We start from the raw sequence: 27,366 nt of genomic DNA, 5'->3' as shown, positions 1-27,366 counted from the left end.
GCCACGGCCCAGAGGCAGTCTTTGTCTTTAGGCTTACTCCGCAGCTTGGAAACTAAGTTATTATAAATAGAAGGGGGGGGTTATTTACTGGGGGTGAAAGAGCCACAGATCTGACGACGCTTGAATGACGCTTAAGCTTAACTATTTCAATTATCTTTGAACATTAGCGTCATTGTAGGTACAGTCAAGAATAAAAATATGGGTGCACACAAGTTGCTCAAAAATATGTTAGCGAATTAAGAGCTATGGGACATATTTTTGAGTAAGTTGCGCGGACCCATATTTTTACACTTGACTGTACTGTAAAAGGAATGTCGCCTACATAGTGGGAGAATAAACGCTCGAGGTAGATTTCTGATTTTATATATTTTTTTATAACATTCAGATAGATTACACTTTCAACTACCCATGACACATAACATTATATTCTTATTTCAACTACACATAACATTATAGGCTAACCTAACCCAACGAGAAAAATGTTCATGAGAAATTGATCCGTTAAGATTTTTTTAATACTGCCACACGAGATCGTGTTTTTCTTGACGTTTTCTTTAGGAAGGATGATAGATGGGCGGTCTTGGCGGCGTTCGTCTTTAGTTGATGTTCTACCCAGTTTAAACTCCTTGTACCCGCGTGCAACTGTAGGATTCGGAGGAACAGAGTTCCCAAATGTTCCCGCCAATTCGAAGTGTATAACTTTAGAACACATTTTTTTTTTAAACAGTGATACAAACAGCTCTCATTTATATGTTCTCCATTTCCACGTATTTTTTCCGACAACTAACAAATAAATGGATTTAATTCACTGAAAAACATATTTTTTACCCAACTGCCAAAGGGAGGAGGGTAATGTTTTTCTAGTGTATGTATGTCTGTCTGTTTCTTTGTGGCCTCCTGTAGCCTAAACGGCTAGATGGATTTTGATGTATGAGGTATCGTTAGATTCGTCTTGATCACGGGAGTGTCATAGGATGTTTTGGGGGTAACTAAAAAGTTATAAATAAATATTATAAAATAACAAAAAACCCGACTGCACACTAAGAAGAGAAAAACAAGCCCCACAAGAATATTGTTGTTGATGGTAAGTATCGCAAGCGGGGACTTAGGTAGGTATTTTCGTTGGTGGCGGTAAAGTTGGTCCCCTCCTGGGATACTTACCATCAACAATAATATTATTGTGGGGCTTGTTTTCCTCTTTTTAGTGTGCTGTTGGTCGGGTTTTAGTTTTTTTTTTTTTTTTTTAACTAAGTATTCTATTCTTAACTCACTAGCAAAGAACCGCTTTAAAAAATAACATGTCTTGTTGTCACCCACTAAAAGTAATTGATTATAATTACTTTTGGATCACCCTTTACTTACATCTGTGCCCAGAATAGGGGCTGATAAATTGGGACGTTTGTGTTTGGGCTTTGCTACACGCCCGGCGACTAAGTCCACTAAGTCAGTCGAGGGGCGCGCGCCACTATCGGATACTTGTCGGGAGCTTCAACTTTTATATTGTTTGTTTTGCTAGCCTAATAGACTTAATATTATAATGTAGCAGGAACCAATCGGTTTCAAAACTTTATAAATCGATACCTGTATGTGAAGAATATATAATGAATACCTATATTGTTTTAATTTAGATATTTTAAAATACTAATCAAAACTTTGGAGCGCCATTTGAGACTTAGGGGTTGTGACCGTGACCCCCGTTCCGGTTTTTACCTGGTCTTCACGATTGGTTGGTTCACGGCAACGTTGCTAAAGTTTTTGGCACTTTTGAACCAGATAGATTTGACAGCCGGATTGGGGCATAGGTTAAGTAGTTTTATTTTATTTTGTTACTTAAGTCAGTCTTAATTATATTATATTGTGTGTTGTATTTCTACTAGGTTGTTTTAATTGTGTCGTTGTAATATAATCATATAAGTCATATAATTGTAAGTTTGAGGATCTGTATTTAATACAGATCCTCAAACTTTGTAAGGAAAATCTGTAAAATCCGATTTTTACATCTGGTACAGATTTTCTTAGGCTACTTGATGCAATACTTAACTCAAAATTCTTTTTTTTTTTTGTTAGTTACCGCCAATTGCCTTAGCAGGGAAGGTTAGGTAGGTACGGTTATTACCACAAAATAAAATAATATATCTAAAAAAAAAATATTTTATGTCAATTCGGTAACATAGGACAGAGAAGCCGTACTAGGATATGATATATACTTTTAATTAAATAAATATAGATACTTATATAGAAAATATTCGTAACTTGGAAACAAATGGAATAAACACACAAATATACCCTTATCGGAGTTCGAACCCGGGCCTATAATAACACTAGATTAAATGTACCTAAAGGTAAAGAACCAGACTATCTTATCATTAAGACCGATCTCGTCCAAACCTGATACGTAATTTATTGTGTCTAGTTGTCTAGTATAAAACCGTTCCCGGTCTTTGCCTATTGTTGTCCGTGCCCGATAACGGGTCCTAATTTAATTTACTAGTACAATTTATTGGACGACCTAGGATTTAACCTTTGCATTGTTTCTGTTTCCTTTGTGAACATAATTGAATCTAATATTGTATATTATTGTGTCTACTGTCAAATTTAATAAAATATTTCTGCGACTAAACACTAGGGATTTCGAAAATGGGGGCCCATCTTCTGGGGGCGAGAAACCGTCTGCCAGAAATAAAATTAGATATCTTTTATTAAGTAGGCGTCCTGTTTTTTGTCCCATAAATACTGGGCTTTTGCCCATCGCTTTCACCCAATAGCCCAGTTCATTTTAGATTCCATCAAATCTCAAATAGTTCTTACACCCTGGCGGGTGCTGCCTCTGCGTGCGTCCCATGACACGGGCAAGGGCAGCATCCGCTAGCTGTTCCCCTTACATTTCATTTAAGTTTCAAAAGACATCTTCATCTTCCTCGCCTTGTCCCGGCATTTTGGCACGGGTCGTGGGAGCCTATGGGTCCGCTTGGCAACTAATCCCAAGAATAGGCGTAGGCACTAGTTTTTACGAAAGCGACTGCCATCTGACCTTCCAACCCAGAGGGTTAACTAGACCTTATTGGGCTTAGTCCGGTTTCCTCGCGATGTTTTCCTTCAACGAAAAGCGACTGGTAAATATTAAATGATATTTTGTACATAAGTTCCGAAAAACTCATTGGTACGAGCCGGGTTTTGAACCCGCGACCTCCTCCTTATGTATGGGAGAGACATACAAAAAATAAATAAATAAATATTATGCATAATCTTACACAAATCGATCTAGCCCCACAGTCCTCAGTAAGCTCAAGAAGGCTGATGTAGTGGGTACTAGAACAACTAGACGATGATATAATATATACAATAAACATATAAATACCTAATGTAATTCAAAAACTCAAGAAAAAATATCTGTGATGAACTCGCTTAAAAATGCACTTACCAGGATTGGAACTTGGAACACGGGTTCTCCGGCTTCGTAGTTAGGGTCACTACTGACTAGGCTAGTAGACTGTTAAATATTAATATTGTTATTGAACAATGACATTGTTGCTGCAGATTCAACGTGCACGCCGAGGCGGATTCCCTGGTGCACTCGCCGAGGCTGGGGCTGCAGCGGCGGCAGGTGCAATGCCGGAAAAAGGATGGACAGTTTGTGGAGAACATGTTAGTTGTTGTGCCCTATGCTGTCCTAGTGATATAATAACTATTTTGGCAAAAATTGAATTCTTGGTACAAGTTTTTATCCCTGACTGTACTTTTCTTTCCACAGGCAACTAATACTTATCGAGACAATTCTAAAATCACCATACACAATTAGTTTGCGTTGTTTTATCACAGAGTTCCCATGGCCACCTTCTGTCTCCATCATCAGATCAGCTACATGTCATCATAATATTGCATTGTCATCCGATGTACATATGTGTGCTAACTTTCAGCTCAATCGGAAATCGGGAAGTGGGTCAAATTTAGCTTACAAGATTACATGCATACATACTAACAGAGCAAATTAAATAAAAGCTTTCACCAGCTCACGACACCTCCAGGCCTTTTCGAACGTATACTTTGTCATCAATATGGCATGAATAAAAGTCATTGTGACATTCTACCAATTTACGAAAGAAACTTTTTGACGTTATTGGGTATTTTGACACCAAGTTTTTTTTCTTTTAGGACAAATACATACACTGTGATTATGATATTTAGGTGAAAAGAAGCAAAGTCCTTTATTCTCATATAAGTTTGCATCTTCCATATATCTAAAACTTATGTCCCAAAGCCAACTAATCTCAATTCAGGTCGCGTGCATCCGACTTTAAGAACTGGGTCACAGCTGAATGTAGAACTAAATTCAAGAAACTTGCAGTAACCTCTTACGGGTTTATTGAGAACAATCCCGGCGAACTTGGTTGTTTTACGGCCGCCATTTGCATTTTTCCCGATAGCAGAGCTTTGGGCCGATTGTGTTTTAATAATTGTAATAATCTCCATCTTGTTTTGACACGCCTTTAAAACATATCATCAGGCATCACGCGCACCAATCAGCGTTAGCCGCTCACGCATTGGTTCTCGTGAAATACTGAAGTGTACCTAATCCGGAATAGTCTTATGAGGCATCTCGCTTGCACATATTGATATATATTGATGTGCGTTGATGACAAGACCTTGAGGTCATATCAAAATAAGAACACTACCTTATCATATTTAAGCCCGATTCAAATTTAAAAACTTGGTAGTGTTTCAATTTCTCTTGTCAGAGGAGTATCTTCCAGTTTTTCCTATCTTCCGTCAGCTCTTTGACTTTTAGATACGACGCCTTTTCTTTCACTTGCTCTAAGTAATTGCGTCTGGGTTTTTCTCGACCTCGCTTGCGTCCTATCCGACCCTCCAGGATAGTTTTAAAGAAGTATGTCGTATTAAATGACCAATCATTTTTCAATCGTTATCTCCAACTAATTCCACTCTGCGGCTGTAGCACGGTCGCATTTTTATCACTTGTCACTATGCCTGTCACTTTCGCATTTGGGAGAATCAACTTTTTAGCGTCACTCGTTGCCATGGTTACGATTAGTTGTCCAGGGGATAAAAATTCATTGAAATACTGATTTTATGGTACTTAAATGTATCAAACTTGCGTTTTTGTGGTCGTTATAACCAATGTCCATAATGGGCCCCCTACTAAGCATGTTAATAGAACGGCATACAACGTCTCTTCAAACAAACTATGCCACTGTTGTCCCTTGGACAACGGGACAGGATAACAACACAAAAAAAGTTGATTCACCCACTTACATACTTGCTAGAATGTAGCTGTAGGGCTAAATTGGTCGGCTCTTTTTCATTTGTCACCATGCCTGTCACGTTCTAACAAGTATGTAAGCGCGAAAGTGACGGGCATAGTGACAAGTGATAAAAATAGCACTATGCTGCTACCACTGGTTGGTGAATGCAAAATGAAGGGAAGCCGTGCGTGAGATGCGCGCCAACCACCAAGACGATGGTCAAGGTCGTATCAAAACCAGTTAAAAACCTTTAAAAAATATTAAATCTGAATCGAGCACAAGGTTGTAAGTAACTATGAAAATCGAAGTGAGATGAAACCGCATTTTAGTTCGATGAAGAAGTTAATGTTGGGGATAATGAAGCTACGTGCTACGCCCGGGGGTGTAGAGGGTCTACGCGTTTCGTAGCACGTAATAAAGTAACGCGAATTTGCATGTTCTTGTAACTCGGCCCGATTCGAAGAATGAGATACGATAACGATAAGTTCTGGTTTATAATTGACAGAAGCAATTTTACGTAAGAAATGTCGTAAATAGATCATAATGGGATCACAGCCATGATTAAGACACGTTTAAGATCTTGGAAAGATCTTTAAAAGATCGATAACTAAACGACATGTCAAAATTGATGTGTATTTCGATTCCGCTGTGATCTATCTACGATATTTCTAACGTCAAAGTGACATTGGTTGCCCGAATCGAGCTGCTTTTGTCGTTAAATATCATGTTTTGTTGTTAAATATCATGATATATATTGATCATCTAGTCTAGTAATATCTGGAGATCGAGACCTGGCTTTGCTCGGAAACATATAAAAACTTCGAGATCCGAGATCCCCGGAAATAATAAAGGATAAAGGTATAAGATATTTACACATCACAATATTTTTCACGGAAATGTATATTTCTGGATTGGTGATAAATATTGTGATCCGTCAGTATCAAATTTAAAAAAAAAATACTTTCCTATACAAAATGTCAAGGTCAGACAGCAAAAATGTATGAAACAGACTTCGCGAATTCGGGTATGGTCCCATAGTAAAAGTTACTCAGGGTGACCTATACAAGGTGCTGATGGCAACAGAAGCAAAAAATGTTATATGACTTTTTGTAAATTTCGCCGAAAAAAAATTTTTTGGTTTTTTGAACACCCGGTACATAAAACGTAATTTTTATTGATGAAACACACAACCTAAAACTAACTAAAAAGTTTTTTTTTTATTTCGGTGTCAATCAATAGGTATGTCCAGACTAGACCTCAAAGTGGCAATACCGCAGTCAAAAATGTGTTTTGTACCGACTTATGGCGAAAGAATGATTTCGAAAAACATTTAATTATATCTGAAACTAGGCCTAATCCACAAAATTTTATATCACATTTTAGTTTCTAAATATTACCAGGAATGCTTAGTTAAAATGTCTCGCAATGCTCACGGGCACCTTGTATATTCACCCCGTAAATTACTGCAGGTGACTAAATGAACATCCTGTATGGGAATAGCTATAACCAAGGTATAATCATAGAGAACTAAGAAGTAATAGAGTGCTCATTCCATACATCAGTTTTGGTACCAAAATGCTTATTATATACGCAGTCGACTGCTATTCGACAATAGATATCGCGGCAAACAAAAAGTCTAAAGCTTAACGATTTTCCGCTAATATTATAACCAGAGTAACCGGAGCTCTATTTTCAACTCCTACACTTACTCTGGTTATAATATTAGCTGATAATCGTTGAGCATTAGTCTATTGTTTTACGCGATATCTATTGTCGAGTAGTAGTACTGAGAGTTCCGCTACTCGATGCTAGATGTCGACTGCGAATATAATAATCATTTTGGTACCAAAACTGATGTATGGAGTCTATTACTTCTTATTTCTCTATGGTATAATGAGCTCTTATTCCTGTGTCCATAATATTATTATTGTTATAGCTACAATAACCCAGTGCCACAGTGTTTATAATTTATTACCTAACGGTGCCGCGTTTAGCATGCCAGCATACCCCGCCGCTGACAATTAGAAGGAATATTTAATTCGCACAGGTCGTAACCTATCGATCGTACACCAGCTTAAACGGTTTACATTGTCTCTCTTTGAATTTTAGCCCCAACACTGTGTTAGGTATAAACACTTTATTGTACAAAATAAACACAAAACACAATCATACAAGCATTTAGACCTAGAGATTTTCCTAGCACAAACGTTATGTTGTTAGTACTAAAAACATCAACAATCCTGTTATCGATAAGTACCCCTTCAACGTTAATCATGTTCCATATTTCTGTACCCCTAGTGTAAATATTTTCGACAGCGAAACGTGACGTACGCGTTTGCGTTAAGTGTCATTTTGTATGAGATTTTTGACTTTCCAAAACGTCCCGCTTGGCGCGCTGTTCAAAAACCCATACAAAATGAGACTTAACGCAAACGCGTACGTCACGTTTCGCTATCGAATAAATTTACACTAGGGGTACTGATATGCACCCATTAGATACATCCGTGAAAATTGAATTTTTTTTGAGTCAATTAAACTGGATATTTTTAACGATAAAGTTTGATACCCCAAAATATGTCAAATAAATATAGTTTACTTCGAGAAACATGTAAAAAAATCTGAATGATGGTATTATTGCGATGGCCGTTTAGAGGACAAACTTGGTTATATGTGTGTTATAGATTTAATAGAGTTCCCCCAACGTCCCGTTTAACCCAAAGGGTTAAACGGGACCCTATTACTAAGACTCCGCTGTCCGTCCGTCTGTCACCAGGATGTATTCATGAACCGTGATAGTTAGACATACGGAAGGTGGAGATAGTTAGACAGTTGACATTTTCACAGATGATGTATTTCTGTTGCCGCTATAACAGCAAATACTAAAAAGTACGGAACCCTCGGTGGGTGAGTCAGACTCGCACTTGTCAGGTTTTTTTTATGATGAAGTAGTTTCGTTATTCTTGTTCATTTATTTCCAAACATGCCACATTTGTTTCTGACATCGTTACCGGTTATATTCCATCATGAAGATGAACTAAATATTGGAAGGAAGTTACTAGCGTTGCCTTGTTCATGCTAGAAAAATCTCTAAAAGTTCAACTTAAATCAACTGTTATATTTAAGTATTTCGCTAACTTCACCCCAACAAACTGTACGAAATCTTAAAACCCTGTCTATCTTTCTGTCTTTTAACTCTTCGCGTTTTATTGAGGAATATTTAATTCGCATGTCGTAACCTTCTATCGATCGTACACCGGCATGCACGTTTTACATTGTTTACCGCAAACTTTAGCCCAAGCTCTGTTTGTATGTAAATATAAGCTCGTTATTTTACAGAATAAACACATGACACAAACATTATACAGAATAAGTTCGTCGCAAAGTCAACGTGACTATTTTATTTGTATATTTCGATAAATTCGCCATAACAAATATTGAATGAAATTTTAATATTTTTGTTAATTACATTAATACATTAATTAATTTTACTGAACAACTGACTCAGTACTGGGTCGGGCACGGTTGTTGCTGGGTTTGAATCCCGGTAAAGGCTAATTTGTTTATAGGGTTAATTTGTACCGTTATACCGTTTGTAGGGTTATTTGTAGGGTTGTTTGTATTTGTTGGGTTTTGTGGGTGTATTTGTAGGGTTGTTGTGTGATATTTGTAGGGTTAATATGTATTATGAGCACGGTTATTTGTCTCCGAGTTGTGGATGTTATTCCACCAAATGTAGAAGTCAAAGACAAACATACAACCCGACGGAGTCAGACTGAAGTCGGAAAGTATACTTCCCTCGGAAAGTAACTGGTCAATATAGAAAATTACCCTGAATGTTAAATTAAATAGTATTATACAATCGTGATATAATAGAGAGCTTTTCAGTCGAGTAATGCTCTGAGTATGTAAGGTACGAGTTTGAAAAGCTTGATTATATGGCTATTATATACAATATTTTTTATACGAGTCATCTAAAATATATTTTTTTACTATAAAACCTAAATAATTAATGAAAATTAATAAGTATCTCAGGAGACAAATATTTTGTACAAAGATATAAACGCGCGAAGTGCTCTAACCACTCGTCCCCCGTTTAAGTCTTTTCTATGGGCGGCGGCACGTGATCGTCATTTTTTCTTATAGTTGCCTACAGCGTATCGAAAAGAATATTATAGTTGATTTTGGGAGCCAATACATGAAAAGTACGCAATTATAGTTTGGTATAGAGATCTTAATTGAACAATTACAGTCGACGAGGATAAAGAAGCATATGGTAAGGTAGCACATATCAATACTCTGGCAAACCAACTTTGTCAGTACAAAAAGACGCGTAATTCAATATTTGTATGGAATTTTCAAATTTGCCGCCTCTTCTACTCAGAAAACGGACTTGCCAGGCATTGGGAGCATTGTGATGAGCTTAAACTTTGGCCGCCTCTGTCATAATTTGCGAAAATACTTTTTGGGCGAAATGAAATATCCGTAGGTAAAAAATTCTATAAAAAAATATTCAGTACTAATTAAACATTACCCACTTATCATGTTCCTAAAACTTATCAATCTCTTACAAATCTCTGTTAAATTTTGTCTCTCCTATAAACAGAAATGTCAAAATAACGGGAGAACAAACGATTGCCAAAGGTTTGTTAGATTTGACGCACCGAATTGACATTTAGACCGAAGATCTTTTTTTTTATTTGGAGCATTGGCAACACGGCCATGACCGAAGTTCTGTTTCAGTGATGGTGCTCCTTGGCTGTTATAAAATGTTATACAACATCGTGTGACAGGGCATCATGATAACATTGATAGTAATGTATTATGTTGTCCCTGTCACGCGATTTTATGTAACATTTTATAAAAGCGAACGTCGGAGCACCATTAATTCAACTACTAATTCTCAACCCCAAGTTAACAAGTACCCTGTACGTTTAAAATAAAGCCTTACGTAATCCGGTCAGTATTTGTGTTCCAGCATGCAGACTACAAAGAACCTTTATGCTACTTTGTAACACTATGTATATCAGCAATAGAGAGTATTACTGCAATGTCTGTAGCCAGAGTGTAGCACTGGGACGTATCTTAATCCATAGAGTAACTTATACATTCTGTGCCTTAAATTGTATTTTGACAATTTTTCATAGATAATAAAATGTAACATTGATGCATGAAAGCGGTTTGTTTACAAAGGACCTTCCGGGAAACGCGAAAATCGAAATTTAGTTGTCTGCCTCTTTATTGCTCAAATATGCAAGAGTGATAGAGAGGTTAGATAACGAAGTTTCGATTTTCTTATTGTTTCGCGGTAGACCCTCACATTGTAATAAATTGTGGTAGTGGCGCCCCCTACGCAGAGTTTCGCGTAATATTCCCTAATATTATAAAGTCACAAACTCACTGGAGATATTATACGAATATCTTCTTGCATCTGTATAGCTATAGCGGTATATAGGAGCTATTGAAAGTAAGTTGAAGCCCATTACCGTGATGGCTCTGTTTCTTTGGTCTTTTTTTTTTTTATACCACGACGGTGGCAAGCAAGCATACGGCCCGCCTGATGGTAAGCAGTCACCGTAGCCTATGGACGCCTGCAACTCCAGAGGTGTTACATGCGCGTTGCCGACCCTTTAAAAATCTGTACACTCCTTTTTTGAAGAACCTCATACTGTAGACCCTCGGGAAAACCTCGGCAGGTAGCTCATTCCACAACCGGAGCGTGCGCGGGAGGAAGTTCCTCTTAAACCGCACAGTGCGTGACCATTTAGGTTCTAGGGTGTGAGGATGAACATCCTGCCGACGGCGGGCGGTGCGGTGATAGAAAGTAGCCGTGGGCATCATGTCAAACAATTCTTCAGAGCACAGCCCATTGTACAAGCGGTAGAACACACATAAGGAGGTAAAGTCTCTCCTTAGACTTAAAGGTTCAATACCGCTTGTGAGTTTGGGATCGTCGACGATTCTTACAGCACGTCTTTGAACTGAGTCGAAGGGCCCAAGCTGGCATCCAGGTGCTCCTGCCCAAAGGTGATAGCAATACTCCATATGGGGTCTCACTTGCGATTTATAAAGTAGCAGTCTTTGCCCTGGAGTAAAGTATCGCTTTGCTTTATTGAGCACACCGAGTTTACGGAGTTTACGGTCGATAGGACCCGCGTGCGGGGTGCAGGAGATCTCCATAAAGCATGCCATAGGGCCCGCATTCGGGGAACTGTGTTCATTGGTCGATAGGGCCCATATGCGGGGTGCGGGAGATTTCCAAAACGCATGCCATTATGAGTTTCACTAGTCGTTATACCACCTTATGCCTGCGGGGAGTCACTCGCATGCTGTATATCGACCGAACTATCAACTTATGAGTTTCACTAGTCGTTATACCGCCTGCGAGGAGTCTCCGCGTGCTTTATATCGACCAATGAACCTGAGCCATGACGTTAGCTAAATTCGGACATTGTTCCGTATAATGTCCAGTTTCATATCAAACATTTTGTGGTAATTTTTCATATCCGGTAACAACAAATAAAAATGAAATCTAACATTTGTAAAAATTTCAAAATTCGGAAAATATTGGTACTCATAGGTTAAGACATTTAACATTTTAAAATAATCAAAATGTTCGCTTTAAAGTCTCGCTTTACTTAAGAATGTAAAATTTGGCCATAAAATAATGTATCAATCTCGTAGCTGGGCTCATGTCTTTACCTACACTAATTACTACATAAAAATAAACTGTATATTAGTAGAAAGATTACGAACAAAACGCCTAATCTCTTTTTATTAACATTTTAATATAATAAAGTATAAGCTGAGATTATTCATTACATTAACTTGCCTTTTGGTTGCATTTTGAGTGCACAAATTGCAATGTATGCACGGCTGGCCTTATCGGGCCAACTGGCGTGAAACTGCCTTCGTGACAACGGCCAGACGGTGTTCAATATGCAGCGTCGTTAAGAGGGAATAATAGCTTTGCGATCCTAACCTAACGTACGTACATTTTTGATGAAATTTCCATTTCGAGAGAAAAGGGTTTTCACTGATTCAATCTTGACAAATCACTTTGATTTTGATGTCGATCGCTTCAGCACAATATATTCTAGGATTATAGGTACCGCGGTATAAAATAATTTCATAGTTTGTATAAAGCAAATATATAAAATGTGGTTAAAACTTGGTCGAATTAAGCCGTTTCTTTTATAAAAACTATCTATTTTTTTACCGAAACCTATATATATTATGCTGAAACGATCAACATCAAAATCAAAGTGATTGGTTAAGATTTAGTTAGTGGAAATCGTTTTCTCCCGAAATAGAAATTTCATCAAAAATGTACGTACGTTCGGTTAGGATCACAAAGCTATTCTTGCCTCTTAAGGGGATCGAGAAACTTTAACAGAATAGATAAAGCGGCAAGTTAAATCGTCATCGGGAAATCGATTCTAATAATATGGTTTGTTTCTTAACTGGTTCTAGTACGACCTTGACGATTGTCTTGGTTATTGGCGCGCATCCCACACACGTCTTTCAATTTATTTCGCATGCACTAATCAGCATGAGCAACCTTCAAGGTCGGATCAAAGTAAGATCACAACCGAAACAAGTTGTTATATCTGAATCGGGCGCATAGGGCGGAATAGCATATTCAGGAATATGCTAACCTTATGTCAGTACCGATTAGAGTTGTATTTTGGGAAGCAAAACGTGAAATTTACCTTCAAGGACGTTTTTATGAGAACTACAGCTGTCTAATTGTATTATTTTAATTACTAACTAGTATAAAAACTACATGATTAGTTTAATACTTGACAAAGCCTATGGCCGCGACTCCGTCCGCGTAAAAATTATTTTGACTAAATCCGTATAATTGTCCTGTTTTTTATTATTGATTAAAATAGGACTTAATCGCACATAATTAAATTTTTAAATTACCTCCGATTAAGTCCCGTTTTCTTGAATAATATCATCTAAAACTCAGTAAAGTTTACATTAGTGTCCTGTTTTAAATATTATATGCGTTACAGGTATTGCGGCTCAGCCCTAGCGCGCGTCGGGACCTCCCGCGTCTGTATATTACGAGAAGACTGCTCCCTAGCTGAATGGATGCCGTGGAGGCCGCGGACGGACGGTGCGCTGGTACGGACGAGGCGCGTTCGGAGGTTACCACATGGTAAGCCATGCCGAAATATTTGGTATATCCTATAAATTAGGACGCGTGCAACGTGCTTACGGTTTCTTGGATCTATGCCAGTGGTATAAGTTGCAGAAATGTTATTCTCCTCCTTTCATAACCAATGACTTTCGAGGGTCCTAAATTTATCTGCACAGGCAGCTGCTACATTTTGGCTTTGTGACCCCGGCGGGCGGACATGGACCACATGACCATATTTCGGTTTAAAGAATCTTTATTGTCTAAGAAATTGCAGAAATGTCACTTAAAGACAACTTGTCTATTGCTAAGAATCATGAAATTTTCATCAGACATAAATTCTCATTTCATCCCGTTATAAGTCAAAAGTCTAATCAATAATTAATTTCCAGGCAACGGCAAGGAATGTGACGTAGTAGAAGAGGTCCGACCAGCAGCTCTGGAAGCGACAGCCCACTGGACCCCTGGACCATGGGGCGACTGCAAAGTGGCCATTGAGATGACTGTTACGCCTAAACCTGGTAGGAACTTTCTCTTTGTATGGGTCTCGCAAAAGAAGATGCTTAGCTGTGCCAAATGGAAGGGGAAGATCATCTAGCTAACATACGTTTTTCCATAACAGCTCGACGTTGTCGTTTGTTTGTTCGATGTTTGTTTTTTTATTCTGACATGCTCGACCAGTGACTCCTTGATAATGACTTCTGTTTTTTTTATGATAAACTACAACAATATTTGCATATTCCAGCCAACGACGACGACAACGACGAAGCAGACGACGATGCAATTTACGACGATGATGAGGCGGACGACCTGGACGATCGCGACACAAGTCCTGCGAGTTGTGGTGGTGGCGTACAGAGGAGAGAAGCTACGTGTGTGAGGGCGGATGGAAAGACGCTGCATCCTGTCCAGTGTGCTCATGCGCCGATGCCTACGCTTGTGCAACCCTGTGAGGTGAGAGCGGGATAGAGTGATGTTATATAAGTAATAAAGTAAGACAGGTAAGCTGTCGTGGTGTATGTACAGATTAGAGAAGTGATGTGTGTGAGGGCTGATGGAAGGGTGTTGCATCCTGAGCAGTGTACTCATACGCCGATGCCTACGCTTGTGCAACCCTGTGAGGTGAGAGCGGGATAGAGCGATGTTATATAAGTAATAGAGTAAGACAGGTGAGCTGTCTTGGCGTATGTACAGATTAGAGAAGTGATGTGTGTGAGGGCTGATGGAAGGGTGTTGCATCCTGAGCAGTGTACTCATGCGCCGATGCCTACGCTTGTGCAACCCTGTGAGGTGAGAGCGGGATAGAGTGATGTTATATAAGTAATAGAGTAAGACAGGTGAGCTGTCTTGGCGTATGTACAGATTAGAGAAGTGATGTGTGTGAGGGCTGATGGAAGGGTGTTGCATCCTGAGCAGTGTACTCATGCGCCGATGCCTACGCTTGTGCAACCCTGTGAGGTGAGAACGGGATAGAGCGATGTTATTTAAGTAATAGAGTAAGACAGGTGAGCTGTCGTGGTGTATGTACAGATTAGAGAAGTGATGTGTGTGAGGGCTGATGGAAGGGTGTTGCATCCTGAGCAGTGTACTCATGCGCCGATGCCTACGCTTGTGCAACCCTGTGAGGTGAGAACGGGATAGAGCGATGTTATTTAAGTAATAGAGTAAGACAGGTGAGCTGTCGTGGTGTATGTACAGATTAGAGAAGTGATATGTGTGAGGGCTGATGGAAGGGCGTTGCATGTACAGCCCTGTGAGGTGATCAACTAACGCCTTGTTTTCAACTTTGTATAGAAAATTTGGCGCTATACACAGCGCACTACTTTATTCAGTGAAAGCTTTACTACCACGGCTCAGTGACTTCAATTCCAACACATCTTCCGGACACAAGACGCACATACCTACTGATTGTTTCAAGATGCTTGACATCAATTTACACTCGCTATCTAAAAACGGTTAAGTTCCTTTTTTGCTTGTATTTGATAGATCACTTTCCTAAGTAAAACTCTAGCTCATCCTGCAAATATATCTTCAGGTCCCTTGCCCTCGAGACTGCGAAGTAGGAGAATGGAGCGAATGGGAAGCCTGCCAACCGACTGACAAGTGCCCCTTGAATCCGGTGCAGCAGCTAACCAGCAGTGGTAAGTATACCTTATTGTTTGGTCTTGCAATTTCGATAAAAGCGAATCGAACGAAACAGACACACATAGGATAAACAGAAAAAAAGAGCACTGACAGATTTTTTTCTATACATGGCGTGTTATTGTGTGCTCTCCACGGTCCAATACGAATACCTGCAAATCTGTTGTTTTGTAGCCCATAAATGCATCCATGATACTTCAACACAATTTTTTTCTCATTCGGAGAGAAGTCATGAAGAGTAAATACATTGATTACACATAAAATTAATATAAAATAAACAAAGACAACGAGATACGCATAAATTATGAGTTTCATTGCCAAAATAGCACAAGTAACATCTGGGTGTATGTTATTTTATTTTTTTCATTTTCTAAACGTGGCCGCTTTTCCCAAAGGTTACAGCGTCCGTCGCCGCCGCGTAACCGCAGCCGCGTCCGGCGGCGGCGCCCCCTGCCCGCCTCTAGAAGAGAAGAGAACTTGCGCTGCGCCGCGCTGTGCAGCATGGAAACCTCTGCCGTGGGGCTCCTGTGTACTGAACCAACCGCACACTACTTGTGGCCCTGGACGGAGGAGCCGAGAACTGAGATGCGTTGGACATAATGGGGTAAGAGTACTTTCTTCTAAAGATTACTGTAAATAGTGGTGCTCGTACGAGTCCAAAAACAGGTTAGATCAATTGTTCCTTAACCTTTTAGTAACAAGTGAGCAGTCAAGGCGTAATGGGGTTGGAAATTGATACCTATGACGGATAATTTTTATGTTAATAAATTTGTCGATCACGTTTAAATGCTTATTCACACCACCAGATTTTCGTAGACCACCAATTAAAAATAATTAGGTTATCAACACAGACTTCTGGACACAATATAACTGAGTCGAGAAATATCGATCTTTGGTAGAAATAAATAGCAGCACAACTCCCTTATTATGTACAGAAGGAGGCCCCTCGCGCGTGGTGCAGCGACACGGGCGCGCCGGGGCGCACGGAGCGCTGCCGCATCGCGTGCGCCGGGGACTGCGTGGTGTCCGCGTGGGGCGCCTGGGGCCCGTGCAGCGCGCCCTGCGCCGCCGCCGCGCGCCCGCCGCCCACCCGCACCCGGGCGCGGCACATACTGGCCCACGCCTCGCCAGGTACACCCGTCGAGGGAAACTTACCGTCGTCGCGGACGAATTCACTTAGGGATTAGGATAGGATTGCACTTAGGGTGACCAAATCACTTGTTTACCAGTCAATTCCAGTACAAATTTCGTCGCGGTCCTCAGGTGTTACTTTTGTCTACCGCTTAACTTCTGAAACTTAGATGGACATTTTATCATATATATCGATTTAAGTTAAATTAATAAAGTTTATCTGTTGCAGATGGCTGGCCCTGTCCAACCGAAGACCAGTTAGTCCAACATGAAACCTGCAACACACACGCCTGTGCCACGTACTCTTGGCTCGCCACACCCTGGGGGCCCTGCGAGCGCCGCCAGGACTACATGCCCGTCTCCAACTACACCGATTTGTTGGTAAGACCTCTTTCGCTATACAGCTGACCCCGCCAGTCTGTGGAACAACTAGTCCAAAGTGGAATACGCAAAACGCTTCTGAAAGATGGTTAACTCTGATTAACCGAAAAGCAGCTTTAATGTCTAAAAAGAAATTTAAAACATCCAACAAAGTTTTGCATCTCACTGGTGTTACAGCTAGATACATGCAATTATAGTACATTTTGTTTTGACTACATGTAAAAAAGAGCTAGAGTCCAACCAAGCTAAGTTGGCAAAGATTTTGATAGCCCAGCCTGTGCAAGTGTTAAGTAAACGTCATAATTTCTCAGAGCAATAATTGTGTTACCCATAAGTGGAAACTGTTCTGGCTGTTGTATTAACTTAATTTGTTAAACTGTATGTGTAATGATATGCTGTTTGTTTCCCTTTGCAATAAATAAATAAATAAATAAATAAATAAATAATTACATAGATGTTTGACGTTTAAAATAACAGTTGGGCTGTCTGGGCTATCAAAATCAATGCCAACTTATCTTAGTCTAATCTAGAACGTTGTACGACTACGAAAGAAGCCTTTTTGGATCTGCATTCTTCCTACTCTACATTTATACCTATGTCCTTATTTTTTGCAGGACGGAGAAACATTTAACGATAGCGACGATGAAGAGCCTTGCGTTGAAGAAGGAGAAATGACCAGAGACGTTATGTGCGTGCAGAACAACGCAGACGTTGTCCGCGAGGCTTTGTAAGTACTACCAAGTATTAGGAATGTTATTTTTTACGGTTATCGAGGTTACTTAATATAGTAACCGGACTTAAATGCCAGCGGGAGGGGCATATGCTCTTAGAACAATATTAGGTAGCATATTGGCTTACGGGGGCATATGCTCGTAGAACAGATCGTCGATGACACGATTAATTTATATATTATAGAAAGAATGGAAATTCTTGGCGTCTGCTGGAAAGCAGTAAACGATTTTCGGCTATACTTAATTTTACAGATGTGCCCCTCTCCGTCGGCCAGCTTCGCACCGTGCCTGCACAGTGCGGTGTCGACGAGGCTGCCGTGTCGAAGCCTGGATGCCGTGGTCTTCTTGCCCTAATACATGTGGTAAGTTTAATCAATCATTTTGAATGTGAAATTTCTAATGGCAATCATTAAAAAATCTGCACTTTCAAAGTGAAGCTTTATAATTAATTAATTAATGTCGTAACCAAAATTCATCATTCCGCTATTTTCACTGACGATATTTAAATAATTATACTTACCAGGTCCTATATTCATCGACCTCCACAGATCCCGGCAAGCAGATCCGTGTGCGCGTAGTGCACGGCGGACCGAGCTGCGGTCCTTCACAGGAGTCACGTGCGTGTCCCGTGGCGCGCTCGTGTCGTGCGCGTGACGCGGCCTGGGTCGCCGGCGAGTGGAGCACTTGTCGGTTACCACCTGGCGAGCGAGCCGGCATCGGGCATAGAGTCAGAAGTGAGTAAAAAGGCCCGTGGCGCGCTCCTGACGCAGCCTCGGTAGCCGGCGAGTGAAATATAATTGTCGCCTACCGATGCCGCTTGGGGAGCAAGCCGTTATCGGGTATAGATTAGAAGTGAGTAACAAGCCCCGTGGCGTGCTCATATCGTTTGCGTGACGCGTCTTGAGTCGCCGGCGAGTGGAAAACGTGTCGCCTGCCGCCTGGGGAGAGAGGCATCGGGTATAGAGTCAGTAGTGAGTTGTCACAAGCAGATTCCAACCACCTTAGCACAATAAGGAGGCCAACAACAAAAGAGGAATCAAGCAAATAAATGCTTTATGATTTAACTATAGCACACTGCAATGTGGTGTAGAGCGACTGGAGTGTAGGGTCCTTGACGTTGATCACAAAGCTAAAAATGTGATGTATAAATCTATCTAGACCACACTGATTAACTAACATTTCACTTTTTTCGCAGGTATTTGGTGCGGCTCCGCCTCTCACCGCGTAAATGCCGGCGCGTGTGCCGGTCAACTAGTGCCCCAGAGTGTCGCAGCTTGTCGCGTGCCTTACGACACTGTTGTCGCCACAGTTACCTGTGAGCACGTCTGCGCTGAGCCACTAAAGTAAGCTTTCCGAGAATTCCTATCATAGATAGACCAACTAGATTGATTAGATTATTAATTTATTTTAAGATTATTATAATGCAATTTTTACCCAGGTATTGGCTGTTGTATTTATAAATGTTGTTATGTATTTTTCACTTATAGTCACTATATGATGTTGCTGTAAATGTTGCATTGACTTGTAAAAGAGCCCTTGAGGCCTACTTACAAAATACATTTATATATAGCACGAATGTCCGCCATAAACCATACATCCTTTTTGGACATAAAAACAAACAGCGTGAACGTTTCTGCTGCAAATAACTTCTACCATGCCGGAGCATTTCAAATTATAAAAAACAGCTATCAATACTACCCCCATGCGGGTTCCCGAGGAGGAATTAATTTAGCACCCGAAGAGTAGTATTTATAAGAAATGAAAATGCTCTCAGTACAGTTGAGGATATCTCACGATTAAAATTTTAAGATAGCTCTCTGATATCAACAATGTGTTTCAGATACTTGGATGCATCTGACCCAGACATCCCCACTTGCACCTGCAAGAACGTGTCTCTGGAACTCCTGCCGAGTGACTCTGACTGCATTCTTCCTACCGGGTAACTTTTCAAATTTAATTTTTATTTACTTGATAAAAAGTGGATGGAAGGTGATCATGCTATGAGAAGAGGATTCCAAGGGATTCCAGTATAGAGGATTGGTTGGTTGCCTTCGATTAAGTAAACTGATGTTATAGACCAAGATCCGTTTTAATCGCTTAGACTGCGTAGTTGTTTCGGTTAATAGTGTCACTGGGCAATGCGAGAATTGATTAATACTTTATGCGCATTTTTTCTAATGATATTTGTGATTGCAGCATTGAGTGTGGGGAAGGGAGAGCACTAAGAGCCGCACGCTGCATGTTCGGCGGACGAGATGTGCCCATGGATGTGTGCAAGAAGTTCCACCCTCTTACTGGTAAAGTTATCTAAAATATCGAAATGATGAATATGCTTTTGTATTCAGTATCGTCCTTTAAATTGAGGTACAACCGACCGTCGGAAATGATAATAGCTCAAATTCGTTATCGCTAAAACTATATTTACTGCACAGCATACGGACGGTTCTCTGAGTGTTGGGTAACATAAATACGTTAGATCGTCAGATTCCGTTAGTGCAAGCCTGTTAAAAAGTGGAATAACCTTGGTCCAACAGTAACAGTAGATAATGATGCTGACGATAAATATCTGAAATAACTTAGTATAGTTATAATCATACGTCAACCTATTATTATTTCCATCAGGACCGCGTCGAGTCCGCGAAGCATCGACCGACGGCTACACGTACGACGAGGAGTTCCCGTCGCTGCTGCGTGGCGCGTGCAGCGTGCGCTGCGCGCGCGACTGCGGCGCTGGCGCCTGGGGCGAGTGGGGCCCGTGCGCCGCCGAACCCGGCTCCCGCGCCGCCTTCCGCTACCGGACCAGGTATCATACCAGTACAATCTACTTGTCAGTCTCTGTTCCCACGGACATGACTTGACGTTGACATCAGTTTTACATCGTGCTGACAAATCCATAGAGAAACTCTTGTGTCCTAGAGAACTATCGTTTACTCCTTGCTGAGGATCGTGACTCCGCATTCTAATTTTCCCCCTCTGCAAAATGTTCAATATTGGTTGTCTTGTAAAAGATGTATTCTCATTATCATTTTTTTAACTTCTATTTCTGCTACAGGGAAGTGCTAGAAGAAGGCTCGGCGGGCGGTCGTGAATGCGGCGCGACTCTCCAACGAGCTACCTGCGCCGTCTCCGAACCGCGCTGGGTGCTCGGCGAGTGGTCCGTTTGCACCCCGCGCCGTGTTCTCTGCGGCCGCGCCATCATCAACCGCACCGTTGCGTAAGGACATAGATTACCTACATCATTTTCTAGACGCCGTTAGCCATTAGGTGGCGATTATGGGCACGGAAGTATATACACAGTCTTGTGAAGTTACGTATAGGTACTTCGTGTAATGCCCACTTAGATCCATAAGTATGAGCGAGTGTAGCACCCGGATTGGTAGAGCAAAATAATAGCAAACAGCTTATGATGTATTGCAGTAAGCCTAGGGCAATCATCCATTCGGATCTCCCCAGATTTTCACTAGTTGAAAAGGGGTTCCCCGTTAAACGAGCTACCACGAATATCAACTCTTTGTCCACCATAGGCAACTTAAGTGATGTCAGGCGCCACCCACCACAGGAGACAGATCCTTCCTGCCACCTTATAGTTTAAATCGAAATTAACAATTCATGTTTTTAAAACGGGTCTCCTGTGCTTCTTCCAACATTATACGCAAGGCTCTTTAAAATGCCTCATATATTGGTTTATATTGCAGATGTGAAGACGGCGAAGGCAACGTCCTCGAGGATCCAGCCTGTGAAGCAGCAGGTGCAGGCGGAGCGCCATCTCGAGACGCGACTTGTCGCGCGCCCTGCCCTGGGGACTGCGTTGTCAGCGCCTGGTCTGACTGGAGCCCTTGTGAACAGGTTAGCTTACCATAATTATACACAATAATTATTTAATAGGTGAAGACGGTGAAGCCAATACTCTTGAGGACCCAGCATGCAACGCGTGCCGCGCATCCTGCTCTGGAGACTGCGTGGTCAACGTCTGGTCTCATTGGAACCTTTACAAACGTTTATCTTTCAAGTTATCTCCACTATCGAAGATCTTCAAGTAATATTCATATACATACCTACATACGTACATGAGATACTTCTTATATTCTAGATTATGGTTATTTTATTATTCTTTGCACGCGCCAATACCTTATTACCCGCTTTTTCGTGAACGTAGAAGACTTATCAACGAATTTTATGATGGAAACTCTTGTCTCCAGACTAAATGGGGTGGTAGACGCGACAGAACACGGGTGGTACTACGTCCAGCAGCGGAAGGTGGAGCTGCATGCCCGCCACTCGTCAGCGCTGAGCCCTGTTCTCCGCACTCCTACTCCTGGCACGTGGCGCCCTGGGATGACTGTCAGCCTCTAGGTATTGTAAATAAAAACTTGACCATTGCTGTAGCCGACTAGGAACCGAAATTTATGTTTGCCGACAAGCTCTTATTTAATTATTTATTTATTTAAACTTTATTGTACAACAAAAATAAGTACAAATGGCAGACTTTAATGCCTTAAAGCATTCTCTACCAGTCAACCATAGGGCAAAACAGAAATTCTCGAATGTGGGTGCTGTGAGCAAAATAATTAAACTCTTAATAATTTTTATATGCACTAAATCTTGCAAGCTCATGCCACTGATACTGTAACAGTTCATTACGGCATGTAAACGAATTTTAATTCTCTTTTCATGCCCAGGTGGCTCACCATGTGGTGAAGGAACGAAGAGACGATCCGTCCGCTGCCTGCGAAGTGATGGTGTCTTTGTCAACGACACTTTCTGTCCCGTAAGTCATTTCTTCTATTTAAATTGAAGCGCTTAACTTTACAAGGTCTGTTTTCTCTTTTGCTTGGTCGATTATAATACTTTTGATAAATTAACGCTGAAGCGCTAACGTGCGACTTGCAACTCGGAGGTCGCGGGCTTAAACCCTGGCTCGTACCAATGAGTTTTTCTGAACTTATGTACGAAATATCATTTGATATTTACCAGTCGCTTTTCGGGGAATGAAAACATCATGAGGAAACCGGACTAATCCCAATAAGGCCTAGTTTACCCTCTGGGTTGGAAGGTCAGATGTCAGTCGCTTTCGTAAAAACTAGTGGCTACGTCAATCTCAGGATTAGTTGCCAAGCGCACCCAGGCTCCCATGAGTTGTGGCAAAATGCTGGGACAATGCGAGGAAGAAGAAGATTTTTGAGAACTTAAATGTTGACATATCCTTGCCTTGGAGGCTAACGATTATTCCATTATTTTAGAACACGACATCAACGGAAGCGAGTGAGTCTTGGTGCTATGTGCCATGCGGAGTGGACTGCGAATTAAGTGAGTGGAGTGCTTGGGACGCCTCCGCTTGCTCCTGTGGAGACGCGTCCTCTGCACGACATATGAGACGCATCAGGTAATTCATCTGATAGTGGTTATTACTCATCATTGGCCACAGCATCATTGCAGATGATAGTTGCAGCGAATAAGGAGGTATTTTGAGGAAGTAGTCTACAGCCTACATCGACTGCGATGACTGTATACACCAATGGCCGATCGGCATTTCTTGCCGCATCGATCACAGATGTGTCTTTACTCCTGGGGTGGTCCAGCTGCTCTGCGAGTTCGCTTCCGCTTGGTTATTACTAGGTACTTCCTAATCATCCATACAATAATGAACCCACAGTTCCAGGAAGTTTCCTCCTTCTTATTGCTCCTTGAAGGAAAGAAAATTTTAATTGTAGTTTTTACTTGTTATGAAACTACCTACCTACCTAATATCAGTCCTACAATACAGCTATCAGCCATCTTATTTCTAATGCGTAAATAGATAGATATGTTAGTTGGATAAATAATTGGCACAGGCAAGTTTCCATTGCATGTGTTTGCCTATGAATAGTGAAAAGTAGGTATAGCCTGTCCGATTTCTAAGTACAAGTTCGCCGTACATTTACTATGGCGTACTTGTTCTTAGAAAAACGTACAGATAATACATTGAAATAAATCTCCCATGAAACATTGAGAAACGGTTCGCAGACAGCGCCTGACGTCGGCGGTGTGGCCGGGGCGCGCGTGCCCGGCCAGCGAGCAGCGCGCGCCGTGCCCGCGCGAGCCGTGCCTGCGCCTGCTGGCGCGCCCCGTGCTCGGCTGCCACGTGCAGGTGGTAACCCCTTTACCATTCCTACCCATTTAATGCGTTCGTCGAGATGTCGCGCGTTCGACTTCGAAAGCGGTCTATAGAAGTTTTCTGGTTGTAGTCCTGCTTTTGATTTCTATACTATTTTGAGTAATAAATAATCAATCAGCGTATCACCTTCTAATTGGACTAATCCAGTTGTTCTCTCTCACTACCCGAATTGCCAGCTAAAGATATACTTATATGTACTCGTAGTTCGGGAAAAAATCTCTTAAATCTACCTAACGCTACTAACAGGGTCTAAAATACAATAATTTGTCCATGATGAGGACAGTAAAGACCTGTAAATGATTTGTGAGATGATTCTTTGGACTTGACTATATCGACCATTCTTTGAACAGACATCATTAGGTCAAGAAGCCGACGGTGCCTGCGGCTGGGGCGTGAAGATCTCCCGTGTACGCTGCGAGCTGGCGGGCGCCGGCGACGACGGCTCCGACGCGTTTCTGGAGCCCTGGCGCTGCGCCCCCGCGCTGCCAGGCCGCATCGTGGCGCCGCCGCTGCACTATCAGGTAACTTGGTCTAACATAAAGACTGAAAGGAGGCAATATGTGAAGCTGAGGCTTGAAGATCTCGATTGCCGAGATCTGTATAATTTCGCTGACGACGCTCACAACCGTTTCTCTACAATTTTTCCCAGTCAAGAGAGTCCTCATACTTCAAGTACGAACTGGAAAAAAAATACTCCTATAAAATTGTGTTCCTACTTTCCGTTCCGTTCTCCGCCCACATGCTTGTTATCGCGTAAGTATATAAAGAAGATAAATAGGATGAGAAAATTAAATGATTCGGAGGATGAAATCAATATAGGGATCGTTGATCCTGAACAATCCTGACGTTTGGTTTTCGTACCTCAAAGCATACTTAGGCAACTAGACTTTTCTTAAATATTGTTCACTTTCAGGAGGAGTCATGTGAGGTGGAGTGCGGCTGCAAGGAGTCCTCGGCCGGGCAGCCGGGCCCGTGGGGCGCGTGGGGCGCGTGCCGCGGCGGCGCCCGCAGCCGCTCGCGGCAGCTGCTCGTGCCGCCGCGCGAGGCCTGCCGCACGCCCGCCAGGTACCAGGAGCCCTATACTCTGTATCTTTAGGTATTTATATAAAAGTACACAAACTATTTGTACAATTTCGTTTATTTGTTGTTTCGTTTCGTTTGTTTGTTTAAAAACTGGCTGAATCTGTCACTGAACTACCTGACTTTAACCTAAATTATTTGATCATGTAATGTTTTCACTACCCTCAACTGGCTTAAGGAGCCATTTGAGGGTAGATTTTGTTTACTTTTATTTAAATACCTACAGATACAGAGTGTTTACATGACAATCGTACATCGAACAACGCCAAACGAAAAAAAAAATGTATGAGGATGGCAGATGCTAAAAAAAGTCACGTGACTGGTCCGATACATTAAGACATGATTAGCGTTTTCTATCGTATTATTGTTATGTTATTAATGATGAAATTGATAATTCAATGTATATATATACCGTATTTTTTGACATTTAGATTTTATTCTAGAAAGGTTCTAGACTAGTATTTTTATACAATTTTGATGATTGACGATCTTTTTGTGAAATTCTTATTATTAAGTTTACCATATCTATAATAGTTCAATGTTTTTTTTAGAACAATAATAACTGCATCAATAAATTGCTCTGATATTTAGATTAAGATGATATTTGTAAAATTTGACGATTTAAAAGTGCTTGTTGCTAGGCCTATTTGAATAAAGAATATTTTGACTTTGACTTTGACTTTATCAACGATATATCTCAAAATAACATGAATCAAGAGAAGTGTAAAGTGCTGAGACGATTCTACTGTAATCAGCTGTAATCTGTAACCGTTTGGCGCGTGGGGGTTATGTCGATTTAGACACGTGAGAACCCCATCATTGAAATGCCGGTCCATACACTTTTGCAAACACATCCCATTTTGGATACTGGCACAGTTACTTATTGAACATTTTCACATTCAAATAAACTACTGAGTAGAAACTATGAAACTATGTCCATATATATATGTATGTACTTGTAGAAACTATGGGTCCTTGGTCGTGCAACACCAAAAAAAATTTTGAAAAGTTGTCGGAACGCCTAATAGGTGTCTCGGGGGGCCACAGAGCGGGCTCCTTCTTTGCTCAGAGGTTGAGTCTGGCGGTGCAAAGGGGTAACGCAGCTAGCGTTTTAGGCTCTATGCCGGAATTTGGGGGAGGTATTTTATATTTAGTTGTAGTCGTATTTTTATTTCAGTTACTTAGGTTTTTTTAAGGTTTAGTTTTAATTTATTAAATTTATCTACATTTTGTTTATGCACTCTATCGACAGCTATTAAAGTTGAAATAAATAAATAAACATTACAGTACATATGGGGCTACTTTATAGCACTAGTGCGAGAAGTAGCATATTACGTTACTGTGTCGAACATTTAAAGGGCCATATGTACTGTAAAACGTTGTACGATACATGTGCGAATAGGTAATTCGCAACTCGTGTCGATTTAAAACACTCCCTTCGGTCGTGTTTTAATTTATCGCCACTCGTTTCGAATTTCCTATTTTTCGCACTTGTATCGTAATGTACTATTTTAATATGATATGTTACATTTCAGATACGTGACAATCGAGTGGGCGAACTGCACCGTAGGCGAGGAGACTGACCTGCTGGTATACGAGCCGCGCGACGAGACGCCGCGCCGCGCCTGGCTCGACACCGACTACCACGACGGTTATATTGGTGTGCTCTTTTTCCTGCCTATTCTATCTTCCTCTTTCCTGATTTCCACACATTCTTCATAGGTATACTCTGGCATTAGAAAAAATTGACAGTAGAAAAAAATTAAAAATGTAGGACCGAAGGGTCTATCTCACATACAAAATTAGAATTGCGCGCCTATTTCTACTAAAAAAGTTGGCTTGCCAGAGTATACTTTCAAATGTAGGTACCTTACCTGTATCTACCTACGTATGGGTTTTCCGTAGAATAATCGTTAGATATGAAGCCCACGGTATCTGCCTACTAATGCTCTGATTGGGCTTGAATTCGACAAGGCACTCATCCTCATATTGTGTTGGGTGCTTCAAAAGAACAGTGTACAAGTTCTTAAAGGGTTGTCAATGCGAATGTAAAGTCCCTGTAGTCGTAGGGATGTAGGTGTCTAGAGGTGATGGTAATTACCGTAAAACTACCCAACTATAGTCCAATACTGCAACTTTGGTCCACAAGTTCAAAAGGAAATTAAGTATCTATATCAATGTTTTGGTTTCCTCCTAGTTTTACCTTCCATTTATAAACATACTTTGCCTTAGAACTACAAAAATATAGTAAAATACACACCTGAACGAGAAAAATTGAGTTTATTTGTGGACCATAGTTGGGAGCTTTGGACTATAGTTGGGTGGTTTTACGGTACTTATCAT

The 27,366-nt window shown here is 41.1% G+C and overlaps 1 protein-coding gene across 2 annotated transcripts in view; it reads left to right on the top strand.

Moving 5' to 3' along the window:
- Positions 1–27,366, top strand: part of LOC133522400 (thrombospondin type-1 domain-containing protein 7A-like) — a 202,223-nt gene that overhangs the window by 172,419 nt on the left and 2,438 nt on the right. The window contains exons 4-27 of one of the 2 annotated variants that reach the window (XM_061857728.1): positions 3,538–3,645; positions 13,280–13,425; positions 13,797–13,925; positions 14,150–14,358; positions 15,440–15,545; positions 15,942–16,150; positions 16,482–16,677; positions 16,907–17,058; positions 17,673–17,785; positions 18,042–18,151; positions 18,338–18,523; positions 18,985–19,132; positions 19,630–19,728; positions 19,986–20,086; positions 20,412–20,592; positions 20,842–21,003; positions 21,485–21,635; positions 21,989–22,142; positions 22,469–22,557; positions 23,030–23,172; positions 23,793–23,916; positions 24,294–24,464; positions 24,857–25,008; positions 26,559–26,683. In XM_061857728.1, coding sequence (XP_061713712.1) covers positions 3,538–3,645; positions 13,280–13,425; positions 13,797–13,925; positions 14,150–14,358; positions 15,440–15,545; positions 15,942–16,150; positions 16,482–16,677; positions 16,907–17,058; positions 17,673–17,785; positions 18,042–18,151; positions 18,338–18,523; positions 18,985–19,132; positions 19,630–19,728; positions 19,986–20,086; positions 20,412–20,592; positions 20,842–21,003; positions 21,485–21,635; positions 21,989–22,142; positions 22,469–22,557; positions 23,030–23,172; positions 23,793–23,916; positions 24,294–24,464; positions 24,857–25,008; positions 26,559–26,683 — 3,464 coding nt within the window. Of the gene's footprint in view, positions 1–3,537; positions 3,646–13,279; positions 13,426–13,796; positions 13,926–14,149; positions 14,359–14,393; positions 15,031–15,439; positions 15,546–15,941; positions 16,151–16,481; positions 16,678–16,906; positions 17,059–17,672; positions 17,786–18,041; positions 18,152–18,337; positions 18,524–18,984; positions 19,133–19,629; positions 19,729–19,985; positions 20,087–20,411; positions 20,593–20,841; positions 21,004–21,484; positions 21,636–21,988; positions 22,143–22,468; positions 22,558–23,029; positions 23,173–23,792; positions 23,917–24,293; positions 24,465–24,856; positions 25,009–26,558; positions 26,684–27,366 lie in introns of those variants that run through there. The other variant, XM_061857729.1, reaches the window with a different exon arrangement.

The sequence above is a fragment of the Cydia pomonella genome, chromosome 10 (assembly GCF_033807575.1).
Source record: "Cydia pomonella isolate Wapato2018A chromosome 10, ilCydPomo1, whole genome shotgun sequence".
NCBI classification, from domain to species: Eukaryota; Metazoa; Arthropoda; class Insecta; order Lepidoptera; family Tortricidae; genus Cydia; species Cydia pomonella.
This window is presented reverse-complemented; position numbering and strand designations above follow the sequence as displayed.